Raw genomic sequence first — 14,828 nt, 5'->3', positions numbered from 1 at the left:
CCAGAAGTCTAAGAAGTAAGATGGGAGAATTAGAATGTATAGTAGTGAATGACAGAGACTTAATTGGCATCTCAGAGACATGGTGGAAGGAGAATAACCAATGGGACAGTGCTATACCGGGGTATAAACTATATCGCAATGACAGAGGAACATCTGGGAGTCGGGGTAGCGCTTTATGTCCGGGATGGCATAGAGTCCAACAGGATAAACATCCTGCATGAGACTAAATGCACAACTGAATCTTTATGGATAGAAATCCCTTGTGTGTTGGGGAAGACTATAGTGATAGGGGTATACTACTTTCCACCTAGCCAAGATCGTGAGACGTACAATGAAATGCTAAGAGAAATTAGGGAAGCTAACCAAATTGGTAGTGCGGTAATAATGGGAGATTTCAATTACCCCAATATTGACTGGGTAAATATATCATTGGTACATGCTAGAAATATAAAGTTCCTGGATTGAATAAATGACATTTTTATGGAGCAATTGTTCAGAACAGACAAGAGAGGAAGCAATTTTAGATCTAATTCTCAGTGGAGCACAGGATTTGGTGAGAGAGGTAACGGTGGTGGGGCGACTTGGCAATAGTGATCATAATATGATCAAATTTGAATTAATGACTGGAAGGGGGACAGTAAACAAATCCTCAGCTAAACTTTCAAAAGGGAAACTTTAATAAAATGAGAAAAATTGTTAGGAAAAAACTGAAAGGAGCAGCTACAAAGGTAAAAAGTGTGCAAGAGGCATGGTCAATGTTAAAAAATACCATCCTAGAAGCACAGTCCAGATGTATTCCACACATTAAGAAAGGTGGAAAGAAAGCAAAACGATTACCGGCATGGTTAAAAGGGGAGGTGAAAGAAGCTATTTTAGCCAAAAGATCTTCATTCAAAAATTGGAAGGATCCAACAGACAAAAATAGGATAAAGCATAAACATTGGCAAGTTAAATGTAAGACATTGATAAGACAGGCTAAGAGAGAATTTGAAAAGAAGTTGGCCGTAGAGGCAAAAACTCATAGTACAAACTTTTAAAAATATATCCGAAGCAGAAAGCCTGTGAGGGAGTCAGTTGGACCTTTAGATGATCGAGGGGTTAAAGGGGCACTTAGAGAAGATAAGGCCATCGTGGAAAGATTAAAGGATTTCTTTGCTTCGGTGTTTACTGAAGAGGATGTTGGGGAGGTACCCGTGCCGGAGAAGGTTTTCATGGGTAATGATTCAGATGGACTGAACCAAATCACAGTGAACCTAGAAGATGTGGTAGGCCTGATTGACAAACTGAAGAGTAGTAAATCACCTGGGACAGATGGTATACACCCCAGAGTTCTGAGGGAATTAAAAAATGAAATTTCAGACCTATTAGTAAAAATTTGTAACCTATCATTAAAACCATCCATTGTACCTGAAGTCTGGAGGATAGCTAATGTAACCCCAATATTTAAAAAGGGCTCCAGGGTCGACCCAGGAAACTACAGACCGGTTAGCCTGACTTGAGTGCCAGGAAAAATAGTGGAAAGTATTCTAAATATGAAAATCACAGAACATATAAAAAGACATGGTTTAATGGAACAAAGTCAGCATGGCTTTACCCAAGGCAAGTCTTGCCTCACAAATCTGTTTCACTTTTTTGGAGGAGTTAATAACATTGGATATAGGTGGATGTCGTGTACTTGAATTTTCAGAAGGCGTTTGACAAAGTTCCTCATCAGGGGCTTCTAGAAAAAGTAAAAAGTCATGGGATAGGTGGCGATGTCTTTTCATGGATTACAAACTGGCTAAAAGACAGGAAACAAAAAGTAGGATTAAATGGACAATTTTCTCAGTGGAAGGGAGTGGGCAGTGGTGTGCCTCAGGGATCTGTATTGGGACTCTTACTTTTCAATATATTTATAAATGATCTGGAAAGAAATACGACAAGGAGGTAATCAAATTTGCAGACAATACAAAATTGTTCAGAGTAGTTAAATCACAAGCAGATTCTGATAAATTGCAGGATGACCTTGTGAGACTGGAAAATTGGGCAGCAAAATGGCAGATGAAATTTAATGTGGATAAGTGCAAGGTGATACATATAGGGAAAAATAGCCCTTGCTATAGTTACACAATGTTAGATTCCATATTAGGTGCTACCACCCAAGAAAGAAATCTAGTGAATAACACATTGAAATAGTCTGTTCAGTGTGCTGCGGCAGTCAAAAAAAGCATGCAGTGATTGTGACAGTTTCAAGAGAGCTCTTGGTGAAGCTTTACAACCTGGCCTGAAAGAGGCAATACAGACTGCTCAGTCGGAAGAAGCATCTACTACCCTGAGGAAGGCTCTACAGAGGAGCCAGAGAGAGAGGTGCTATCGAGAGACCAGAGACCCACTGCACAGGAGCCAATTTGAGGCACTGCAGGGAACACAAGTTGAAGGTTCTATAGAGAGAGTCCAGAAGGAGGGGCTGTAGAGTGTCCAGAGGCAACCACTGCATAATGGCCAGATGGAGTCACTGCAGAGGAGTCAGAAGACGTTGTGGTAGCTATTGAGAGAGAGTGGAAGCCTGAAGGAGGGTTAGTGATGCAGTGAGTAGAAAAGAAGCTATCACAGAAACACTCAAGAAAAGTTCAGAGAGCCCTGCCGTAGGAGAATTGGAACCCAGAGCTGCAAATGGACTTGTGAACACTAGGCAAAGGGCTCAGTGGGTGATGCTTCTTTGGGTAACCCTAGCGAGAAGGAGATAGCCCCAACCAAGAGTTTACCTGGCAGGAGGCCAGAGACAGTATATATTGGGGGAAAAAAACACTTCCATGGATGGAATCCAGGATGAGTAAGGGGGAGGATATGTGAAGAAATGGTCCTAAAACCTCTCCTTAACTAGTGCGGGCCTGGTCCACCTTAAATTCTGAGGTAAGAGAGAGTTCTGTGGGAGGATCCCTGCTGGAAGAGGAACAAACGTTTGAGCCCAGCTGGGATCAGGAGGCCCAGAATCTCCAGGAAAATGTAACTCCTGTAATATCTCTGACCTAAGTTGAAGTTACAAGTATACTGCTGAAGGTAAGCAGTCTACATGCTATGTTGTGAATGCTGTTTGAAGTGCTATATAAAGCTAGAATCTTGTGTGAAAGAGGCTGGAGTCAGCATAGAGTGTCTTCCCAGCCTGAAGTGGCTTGGTCATCCCCAATAGGCATAACAAACATGAAGCAGGCTCCCAGAACTTAATTTCTGGGAACACCAAGATCCTCATCCGCTGTATTAGAGGATGGGATCTAGAAGGTCAACGTTGTTTACACCCAAATTGTCCATTCCCCTTCAGGAGCAGCTCAGCTCCTGAAGGGGAATGGACAATTTGGGCCAAGCTCTCTAGAACAATACCTGCTTCAAGATGCACCAAATCAGCGTGGTAGCATCCAACATAATAGAAAAACACAAGAGGAAGTTTCTATAGAGAGAGTCCAGAAGCAACCACTGCATAATGGCCAGAGGGAGGTGCTGCAGATGGAGTCAGTCCTGGGATCCAGGCGTGGATCCCAGGACTGGAGATAGATTCTTTACAGAACGCTTAATGTTAATCTCCATGCTCATACAACTCCAAGGCTCAGCTAATGCCAAAGCTATCTCAAAAGACCTGGGGACAAGGACCTGCAACCTTGAGGACAGCCACCAAATGTAGAAGGGGTAGTCTAATATGCATCTCATAGGACTGAGGAGAAGCAAAACCTAGAGCAGATTACGGATTGAGCTCTGCCCCAGAAAAAAAACTTGTCACAAACATTCAATAAAACTCCTGGGATATAGTCCATACCAAGGAGAAAGCCTCCAGAGGGAGAAAAGGTTGGATCTAAGCAATGGAAGCCTTTATAGCCACTGAAACGCTGGCTTCTCACTCCATGGGACAGAGTGGCGGGAACTTGAAAATGTCTCCAATACACATGGCCCCAAGATGAGCACAGTTCCTTCATGGCAGGAATTATTTAAGCTGCCCAACTGAAGTGCCTGTACCAGAGCTCCCCAAAGATCTTAAATCTGAGAAGTTCCACAAGTCCTGCACCTTTATGCCACTGTGGCACAAATTTTAAGAGCTCTGCCCCCCTCCCCAATCCCACCCCCAGGAGCTGTTGCCTAGCTTCACATGTGAAGCAAAGCTCAGACTTTTCCCCCAACGGTCTGCTGATGCAACCATACAATACCCCCAGAGCAAAGTGTCATCATCATATCCAACTCAACCAAGCCTCCCCCAGTCATCCCCAACTCCCTGTTACTGACTGCTGCCTCCCAACACTGAGCAATAGGCCGCTAATAAATCTCCTTATTCTGTTTCTTTTTCTTTAACAGCTTTATTGCAGCAACATTCTGCAGTGCCTCTTTGCTGTTTCATAGTAGGGGTTTTTTTTTTGGTTTTTTTTTTTAATCATTGACAGCCAAGCAGAGAAGAGGAGAAGGGGAGTGGGGAGGGGGGAAGGGTCCAAATACTTAGATTGAGAGCCCTCTGGTCCCCAGCCATACTCAACAGGAGGAGGGAGCTTAAGGCTTTCACCACATGAGCTGCCAATCAATTCAGTCCAGGGTTATGCTCAACGGAGAGAGGGAGAATGAATGAATGAATGGATGGATCTTTCATCTGTTCAGCCTGCCTTATTAGGCCTTAGTCCACAGTACAGGATGCTTTCCTACCATCTTCAGGAGGCAGAGAATACTGGAAGGCTGAGGTCAGCATGGCTGCAATTAAGGAGTGACATCGGTGAACCTGTTGATCTCTGTCTCTATCTGCTTGTTAGTGGGCATAACCTATTCATATGGACAGGTCTGGCTAAATGAAGAGGAATGATTATCTTTTCAAGACTTCTTGAAGTATATTTTTGAAACTTTCAATAAAGAAAAAGTGAAACAAAAAAAATGCGCTAATGCCAAGGTGAACAAGTCTGATGAATGTAAATTTGTTGTTGGCTACTGCAACAAAACCCAAAATATCAAGCAACACATACAGATAAAAATACTGCAGCAAAGCTTGTAACTCCACATCTTCAGAATAAGAAACTGTAAAGACTGGCAGGTGCTTTCTGAAGCCCAGAACATCATCAACCACAGAGAAAGAAAACAAAATCACAAGCAGCACTTACAGCTCTGCTGTTGCCATGGTTGTTGCTCCCTGGGTTCCTTTCCCAATCTGTTCCTTCTTTTTGCCTTTCTTTCTCCCACGGTAGTAAGAACGCTCTCTCATAGGAAGCCACCTCTCCGCATCAGGGGTAACCTTAGGGTCATAATTCTTTGGTAGTTTTCCTATAGAACATTGAATATAGAAACATAGAAAAGATGGCAGAAGAAGACCAAACGGCCCATCCAGTCTGCCCAGCAAGCCCTGCACATTTTTTTTTTCTCATTCTTATCTATTACTCTTGGCTCTTAGTAACCTTTTGATTCTATTTCCCTTCCACCCCCACCATTAATGTAGAGAGCAGTGTTGGAACTGCCTCTAAGTGAAATATCTAGCTTAATTAGTTAGGGGTAGGTAACCGCCCCAATAAGCAAGCTATACCCATGCTTATTTGTTTACCCAGACTAAATAAGTCAGACCTTGTTGGTTGTTGTCTGTATATAGATCTACTTTCCTTCATTCCCCCTGCCGTTGAAGCAGAGAGTTATGCTGGATATGCATTGAAAGTGAAGTATCTGACTTTCTCCCCTGCCGCTAAATAGGATTGTTATTTTCAAATGCAGCTCTTTAAATATTCATCTGGTACTTTCAATCTACATTCCTGCTTTTCAACCAGATATCCCAAAATATATGTTGACTTGTAACAGTCTCAATGCAATTACAATTTATTGAGTTCGATATTAAAAAGCATTTTTATGCATAGAATGAAATATATTCTTACCGAATAATTTCATTTTCTGAGTCCCGTCAGACCAGTACAAATCAATGGGTTACTCCCACTGAACAGCAGATGGAGTCTGCAAACCTAATAATCTAACACCCCCCCCCCCCCTTATAAACATCCATGCTGAACTCAGCCTGCAAGTATTACCTACAACAAGCCTACTTCCAAACAATTTAAAACACTTTACAACCCGAGGGCTTTCCAAAACAATGAAAAACAGGAGAAACAAGGTAAAAACAGAACTATAAACAAATAAGCACATAAAAAATTGCCATACTGAGTCAGACCAAGTGTCCATCAAGCCCAGCATCCTGTTTCCAACAGTGGCCAATCCAAATTACAAGTACCTGGCAAGTACTCAAACATTAAATACATCCCATGCTACTCAGTCGCAGGTTTCCTGCATCGGATATATTTTTATATGAGTTTTTGCTTCTACAGCCAACTTCATTTCAAATTCTCTCTTAGCTTGTCTTATCAATGTTTTACATTTAACTGATAATGCTTATCCTTTTTCCTATTTTCTTCACATGGATCCTTCCAATTTTTGAAGGACATTTTTTGGCTAAAATAGCCTCTTTCACCTTGCCTTTTAACCATGCCGGTAATTGTTTGATCTTCCTTCCACCTTTCTTAATGCGTGGAATACATTTGGACTGCGTTTCTAAGATGGTATTTTTAAACCATGTCCACACCTGTTGTACACTCAACCTTGCAGCTGCACCTTTCAGTTTTTTACTGTTTTCCTTATTTGATCAAAGTTTTCCTTTTGAAAGTTTAGTGTTAAGAGTTGTAGATTTACATATTGTCCTCCTTCCAGTCAATTAGTTCAAATTTGATCATGTTATGATCACCATTGCCAAGTGGTCCCACCATCGTTACCTCTCTCACCAAATCCTGCTCCCCACTAAGAATCAGATTTAGTTCCCTCTTTTATCAGTTCCTGAACCAATTGCTCCATGAAGCAGTAATTTATTTCATCCAGGAACTTTACCTTTCTAGCATGTCCTAATATTACATTTACCCAGTCAATATTGGGGTAAATGAAACCTCCCTTTATTAAGAACATAAGAAACTGCCATGCTGGGTCAGACCAAGGGTCCATCAAGCACAGCATCCTGTTTCCAACAGAGGCCAAAACCAGGCCACAAGAACCTGGCAATTACCCAAACACTAAGAAGAACCCATGCTACTGATGCAATTAATAGCAGTGGCTATTCCCTAAGTATAATTGATTAATAGCCATTAATGGACTTCTCCAAACCTTTTTTGAACCCAGCTACACTAACTGCACTAATCACCATTAATGCACTGCCAAATTGGTTACTTTCCTTGGTTTCTCTTAGCCTTTTATCACCTGTCTCATCATTTTGGCCAGTTGGATGGTAGTATACTATCACTGCATTCTTACACAAAACATACGGGATTTCTACCCATAACGATTCTACTGTGCATTAAATCTCTTGTATGATCTTTATCCTGTGAGACTCTATGCCCTCCTGGACATAAAAGCACCCCCTCCTCCCCACTAAGTTGATCCTCCCTATCATTGTACCCTGGTATAGCACTGTCCCATTGGTTATCCTCCTCCCACCAGGTCTCTAAGATGCCAATTATGTCTATCTCATCATTCACTGCTATACACACTTAACTCTCATCTTACTTCTTAGACTTCTGGCATTGGCATACAGACATTTCAAACTCCAGCTTCAGCCAACCTGCTTATCAGGAGAAACACTCAGCTCGACATAGTTTATCATTTATTACAGCAGTTTATATTCCACCTAATTGCCAGTGCTCCTGTTCTAAGTGGATTATTCATCTTAGAGATCTGGAAAACCAAAGAAAACAAGTTTGCCAATACAGTAGAGTGGATTCTGGACTGGTCTGTCTGGGCTCAAAGAAAAGAAATCATCAGGTAAGAATAAATTTCATCTTCCTCATCATCGTTTCAGACCAGTCCAGACAAATGGGATGTACCCAAGTTGATCTAGTATAGGGTGGGGCACTGCCAACCCCATTCTCAGCACCTTCTGAGCAAAGGAGGCCTGTTCCCTAGCTCCCACGTCCAAACGATAATGCTTGGAAAAGAAATGCAAGCTGCCTTACAGAACTTCTGCAGAGTAGCCAAACATAACTCCACCCACGACACTGTTTGCGCTTCAGTAGAATGAGCCTTGATCTGCTTAGGTAAGGACTTGCCCTTATCAGTGTAAGCTGCCACAATAACCTCCTTAATCCAATGTGAAATGGAGGCCTTGGTAGTAGTTTCTCCCTGTCTAACTCCACAAAGATAGTCTGTCTTTCAAAACTCATTCATGACTTTCAGATATCGCAAAAGCCCCCCTCTTAACATCGAAGGAGTGAAGCAATTTAAAATCCTTTCCTTCCACATGCTTACTAAAGGAAAGTAAGCAGACTTCCAGATTCAAATGGAAAGGTGACACTACTTTTGGAAGAAAGAGGGAAAGTAGAAATCTGACCCATATCCCTCGTAATCACCAGAATAGATTCTCTACAAGAAAGTGCTTGCAACTCCGAAATTCATCTTGCCAAACAAATCGCCAACAAGAAAACTCCTTTAAAGGGTAAGCAGCTTATTAGGGAAAGCTCCCTAATAAGTTTGTACTGTGAACCTGCTAAAAAGGACAAAACCAGGTTCAGATCCCAAGATGAAATAGGATTTCTTACCAGAGATCTAATAAAGCAGATATTTAGCGCTATTTAGCCAGATAAATAGGGACTTATCTGACTTTTGTCAAATAGAGAGCACTCAGATACTCCAGATTCCAAAAAGGCAACAAATTGCTTTTGGTAAAAGTCATCATCCATCCCAATTCCTGCAACAATTCTACCATTCTTTTGGTGGCTGGAATGCGCTTCTGCTCTGGTTTCACACTTACGAGCCAGTAAAGATGCACCAAGTTTCCTTCCTTCCACAGAGCTGCTGCTACTACTACCACCACCATTACCTTTGAAATAGTTTGCATAATCATCGTCAAACCAAAAGGCAGGGCTTGGAACTCAAAATAGCCTCCTAATAATCACACAATAAAGAACTTTCTGATTCTCTTCCCTTATTGAAATATGAAGATATGCCTCCATAAGATCTAATGAAGTCAGGAATTCCCTCTGACTCACTGCTACGATGACAAACTTCAAGGTCTCCATCCTGAAATGGGATACTTTGGGAAGCTTGTTGACATGCTTCAAGTCCAGAATGGAACAAAAGGGTCCATTTTTCTTGAGAACCAGAGAAGATGGAATATCATACCTGACCCCACTAAAGTCTGAGAACCATACAGATCAAATGCTGCAGTGTTGAATATACTGCATCCCTTTTGCCAGCAGAGTGACAGGAAAAGTCATAATAGAATCAAAAATAGAACAGGAAATTTCCACAGCATAACCTTCTCGGATTATTTCTAATACCCACTGATCTGAGTTTATTTGGACCCATCTTTGATAAAATCGCAATAGGCAGCGCCTATCTAATGAATCAGAGATTGGTCTCCAAACACTCACTGAAAACTATGGGAGTATCATAGAAACAGAAACGACGGCAGAAGACGACCAAATGCTCATCCAGTCTGCCCAGCAAGCTTTCATGCTTTTTTTTCTCATACTTATCTGTTACTCTGACTGCTGAGGTCAGGGCCCTTATTGGTAACTTTTTGGTTCTAATTTCCTTCCACCCCCGCCATTGATGTAGAGAGCAGTGCTGGAGCTGCATCTAAGTGAAGTATCTAGCTAATTGGTTAGGGGTAGTAACCGCCATAATAAGCAAGCTACTCCCACGCTTGTTTACCCTGCCTGTGCAATTCAGTCCTTGTTAGTTGTCTGAATATAAATCCTCTTTACTTCGTTCCCCCCCTGCCGTTATAGCAGTGAGCTCCACTGGATATGTATTCCAAGTGAATTATCAGGCTTAATTGATTCGGGGTAGTAACTGCCGTAATAAGAAAGCTACACCCATGCTTATTTGTTTACCCAGATTATGTAATTCAGTTGTCTGAATATAAATCATATTTTCTTCATTCTCCCTGCCGTTGAAGCAGAGAGCTATGCTGGATATGCATTGAAAGTGAAGTATCAGGCTTATCTGGTTTGGGGTAGCAACCGCTGTAACAAGCAAGCTACTCCCCTGCTTTTTTGTGGATGCAAATCCCTTTTTCCACATTTCCTCATGCAGTTGAAGCATAGAGCAATGTTGGAGTCCCATTAACCATGTGTATGTTTATTGAATAAGGATATTAATCTCCAGGTAGAAGCCATCATTCCCGCAAGCAAGCCACCCCCATGCCTCTTCCCTTCATTCACATCCCCACAGATCTGAGGCTCCATCTTTACCACCTCCTTCTGGCACCTCAAAAGGATTATAATCTGACAAAAGATTGGAATCTCTGCCCAGATGAAAACTTTCCCTTGCTCAAGTCTCTGGATGTCACTCATAAGAGTTCAGCAAAATACTTCTAAGCTTGTACTCAGGAAGTCTTGGCACCTTGGACTCAGCCCAGGCCTTAGGGGAGGACCTTGAGAAGATGGCTAACAAAAGATTCCCTTAAAGGGAAGTTTTGTCAAGTTGACCTTAGAAATGGAATTTGCCAACCAATGACGCAAGGCAGCAACCTCTTAGCCACTACTATGGAAGCCATACACCCTGCAGTGGTATGTATGGAATCAAAGGAGGCAGCAGTTAGATAAGCTGCCCTGGTTCCAATTGATAAGCTTTGTCCAGAACTTCACCACCATTCTAGGATACCTCTTCCTGAATATGCTATAACAAATGCAAACCAGATCCTGCAATAATGCAGCTTCAAGCTGCAGCTTCATACTAATGGCCTCAAAGGTCTGCTTCAAATCCAAACCCAATATTCCTATCCTGCACATTCTTTAAGGCCGCACCCCCTTCCACTGGGATGGTCATCCTTGTGCTGACAGCACGTACTTGAGCATCTACTTTAGGAAATCTAAATTCCTCTCACTCGAGGCACTATTGGCACAGTCCCCTTTTAAAATTCTCCACTAGCACGATCCACTCCACATCAATTAAATCCTGAACCGAATTACATAGAGGGAAGGACATAGTGGCTTCTTTATACTAACAATAGGATCCTCAGCTGAGGTTTCCCTCTCTCTTCTTCCATAACATTTTGAACAGCAATTCTCAACCGGTGTGTCATGGCTCCTGGTGTCCCACTGCCCCACTCGTGCCTTCCTTTCTCCCCAGGGGCGGGGCCAAAGAGCGAAGAGATGCTGCGTGCCACCACCAGAGGCCAGGCCAGCGGCGGCTAAAGAGCGGAGATACCCTGTGCGCCGCCACAGGCTGCCAGTCTGGAGCTGGGACTTGGCTACTATGTCCCTGAAGGTCTCATCTATATACCTCTCTGTCTGCCTCAGCTCCTCCAAGTCTGCCACTCTAGCCTCCAGAGATCGGTAGGTAAAAAAATCATACATGTGACACTCAATGCAAGAAACTGGGAGGCCCCCCTCTTGCTGTGGACTGCTGCCTTCATTTTAAATTTGTTCAGTTCCTAATTAAGTTTTAGGTTGCTATGGGAGTAGGAATGCATACAATTAGGGTCCTTTAAATGTATTAGTGTATTCACTATATATCTGGTAGTGACCTACAAGGGAAATGATCAAACTCTTGATAAGGTGTGGGGAATTTCTGAGTTTAAGTTAAAAGGCACCTGCCTATAAATTAAAGGATGAGCTAGGGGTGGGTTGGGAAATACAAACATGTAAACTTCTGTTTGTTGCTTCCCTTTCTGACTACCTATTTAAAACAAAACACAGTAAATAATATACCCCAATAGTTTACTTCTTCCCAATACTTTTAAGTTTTAAACATTTCTCCAAGCAGTAGTTACTGATTCTTTCCAGCCACTAGCAAGAGATCCTCTCCTTTCAGTGCTCCCACTGACTCCAATGAAGGGCAAAGGCATCTGAGTCTAGCTTGCTATGTGCTCTGTACATGGAACAGAATAGAGGAACCTGTTCCAAAGGACAGCATACAGATCACCTCTGGGGTTTCCCAGAGGCAGAAGATCTGGTCCACTACGCCCTGGTCCAGAGACTATTTGTGGGGTCTGAAGGAGCAACTCAGGCTGTCTGCTACACCATTCTCCAGATCAACCAGATACATGGCCCTGAGCACCATCCCTTGGGAGAGGGCCCATGACCACATCTGGATCACTCTTGATACCTCCCTGCTTGTTGACGTAGTATATCGCTAATTGGTTGTCTGTCTGGAGCAACTCAATTTTGTTGGACAGTCAGTCTCTGATCACCCTGAGCTCTAAGAAGTTGATTTGACAGATGTTCCAGGACAGACCAGAGACCGTGGGTGGTAAGCTCATCTTCATGGGCACTATGGTCCAGGGTGGATGCATTCATTTTTAGGACAATTTGTACCTAAGGAATTTGGAAGGACACCCCCTGTCCAAATTGGAAATTTCTCACAACCAGGACAAAGAATCTCAAGGGACAGAGTGACTCGGATGCAGTCCCGCAGATCCCAAGTGACCTGAAGTCATGTGACCTTAGGATCCATTGAGCTCTCCGCATGTGCAGATGTGCCACAGGCAGGGGCGGATTGCAGGAAAATATCAGCCCAGTGGATTTTTTCAAAACAGGCCCACAGGGTATCTGTCTCCCTTGTGCGCTTTCCCTGCAGAATGTGTTTCATCAACAATTCCCAAAAGCATGCCAAACTGACCCTTCATAGGGACATCATGTGATCTGGAGCCTGGCAGAATTGAGCCAAAAATTCTCCAACAAATTTCACATTTTTCCTAAATAACTAAGTAGTAGAACATATCCTAGATCAGGGGTGAGCAAACAGAGCTGTGTGCCCTCTCTTCCATCCATTCATGCAATCGGTTACCATCCACCCCCAAGTCTGGTTACATCTCATAATTATATCTTGGATTCCTGGTCTGGTATTAAAGCCTCTTGTCAACCAATCAGCTCTTGAACCAATTGCCAAGTAATGTTTCTGTAATTCCTATTTCTGTAAATAAGTTTAAATAAGTTTAAATAAGTTTCTGTAAATAAGTTTTCTGTAAATAAGTTTTCTGTAAATAAGTTCTGTAAACAATTCCTATTTCTGTAAATAAGTTCCTTTTATTTTCTTATGTTAACGGTTGTTTTTTATACTCTCACTCATGCTACCTATCTTTCCCTCTCTCCTTCCTGTCTCCCTTACCCCCCCCCCCCCCTTTCTGGCCTGCTCCCATCCCCCGGCCCCCTGTTTCATTGTAATTTCCTCCTTTAACTGAGTTACTTGTAAACCGGCGTGATGTGCCTCACGAACGTCGGTATATTAAAAGTTGTTAAATAAATAAATAAATAAAATAAATAATGTGACAACCACACTGCCAGCCAGTGTCAGACATTCACAGTCTCTCAGACACAAACACCACACACACTCTTTCAGATTCCCACTTTGTGTTTGAGAGAGGGTGTGTGAGTGAGTGTGTCTCTATCTCCGACAAAGACACACACACACTCTCACTCTCAGTGTATGGATGGGTCATAGAAAAAGTTACAGAGAAAGATACACACACACTGTCTCTCTGATATATACGTTCTGTCATTGTGCTGCTGCTCATATGCTCACAGAGTGAATGCCCCTGCTCCAGTACTACCACATCATTATCTAAAAAGCTTCTGCTTGCTGCCAGCCCTTCCCCAGCCTGCAGCAGCTCTGTCCCTTTCCCACCTCCACTTCATGGGACTCACTAGTTCCACAGCCAGTTGATCCTGTCAGGAGAAATGTCCAGCTTACAGAAGTCTCCCCAACACTGCACAAGCACCTCTTGGTTCACCCCCTCCTTTTTTCTGATTATAGCTTGCCTCCACTTCTCCTTAACAACCCCTCCCATTCCAGTGTATTCCCATTGGCTTAGTGCTACAGAGTTTGCTGCTTTTATGGTTCCCCAGGCTCTACACTGCCTACTTACTCTAAGGGAGGAGAGGGGAGACATACTAATCTATACTGTTCCTCCAGGGCTTAAAAAGAAAGAAAAATGCCTTGGTCAAGACTTTAGACAGCCACATGACCCAAAGTAGCAAAGCTCCAAAATCCTGCTTTCCCATGTGGATTCAGTGCAGCCAGGACTGGTGCAAGGATATCAGGCACCATAGGTAAAACGTACAGCATTGTACCCCTAGCCCTTCCCTCCTCATACACAAAAATTATTCATTTAAAATAGTTTTTAAATTAAAAATCAAAGCACAGTCTAATGAGGTAAAAATAACACTACAGCATGTACATTATATTTACATGCAGTGCTGTGGTGCCAACCAGAAATCCCTGCAATAGAAAAAAATAAAGAGCTACTTGGCTCCCATATTGATTAAGCCTACTGTAACATGTGTTGGGTGTGGGTTCGGCTCTCGGAAAGCCTTGGGTAAACTGAACAACAATTAAAATATATTAAAACTCCAATACTAAAATAGCAATAACAGCCAGCATTCAAACAGTGACAACTTTACCTATGAAAAAGAAACACTACAAATATTACACCAGGCCCTAAAACACCAGAACAAGCTAAGCTGCTACAGATCCCTACATAGAAACTACATGCTAGCAGAATACCTCACCTCTGTCACACATGCAGAACCATAGCTCGACCTTCACCAAATACAGAATAAAATACAGAAATGTACAGATACAAATTGAATTGGAAACCGCAACAAGCTATATCCTGTATACAGTGCAACAATGGAAACAGAAAAACATTACCATTCCTCATAAAATAATGAAATTAAGAAATATAAATCAGCAATAGTAAAGCCATACAAATAAAATGCAAATGGGAATGTGAAGATAGGACTCCATTAAATCCAGAGAGGCCAGAAATTTCCTTGGTGAACAGCTATCACCGTCCTCAATGTTTCCATGTGAAAACATGGATTCCGCAGTAGTGCACTGACTTTCTGCAGGTCTAGAATGGGGCG

The 14,828-nt window shown here is 42.5% G+C and overlaps 1 protein-coding gene across 1 annotated transcript in view; it reads right to left on the bottom strand.

The window, feature by feature from the left end:
• Window positions 1-14,828, bottom strand: part of SRP72 (signal recognition particle 72) — a 256,651-nt gene that overhangs the window by 16,796 nt on the left and 225,027 nt on the right. Inside the window, exon 18 of the mRNA XM_029601669.1 lies at window positions 5,103-5,262. Coding sequence (XP_029457529.1) covers window positions 5,103-5,262 — 160 coding nt within the window. The remainder of the gene's footprint in view (window positions 1-5,102; window positions 5,263-14,828) is intronic.

The sequence above is a fragment of the Rhinatrema bivittatum genome, chromosome 1 (genome assembly GCF_901001135.1).
Source record: "Rhinatrema bivittatum chromosome 1, aRhiBiv1.1, whole genome shotgun sequence".
NCBI lineage: Eukaryota > Metazoa > Chordata > Amphibia > Gymnophiona > Rhinatrematidae > Rhinatrema > Rhinatrema bivittatum.
The sequence above is the reverse complement of the archived record's forward strand: the minus strand, read 5'-3'. Positions and strand labels throughout refer to the sequence as shown.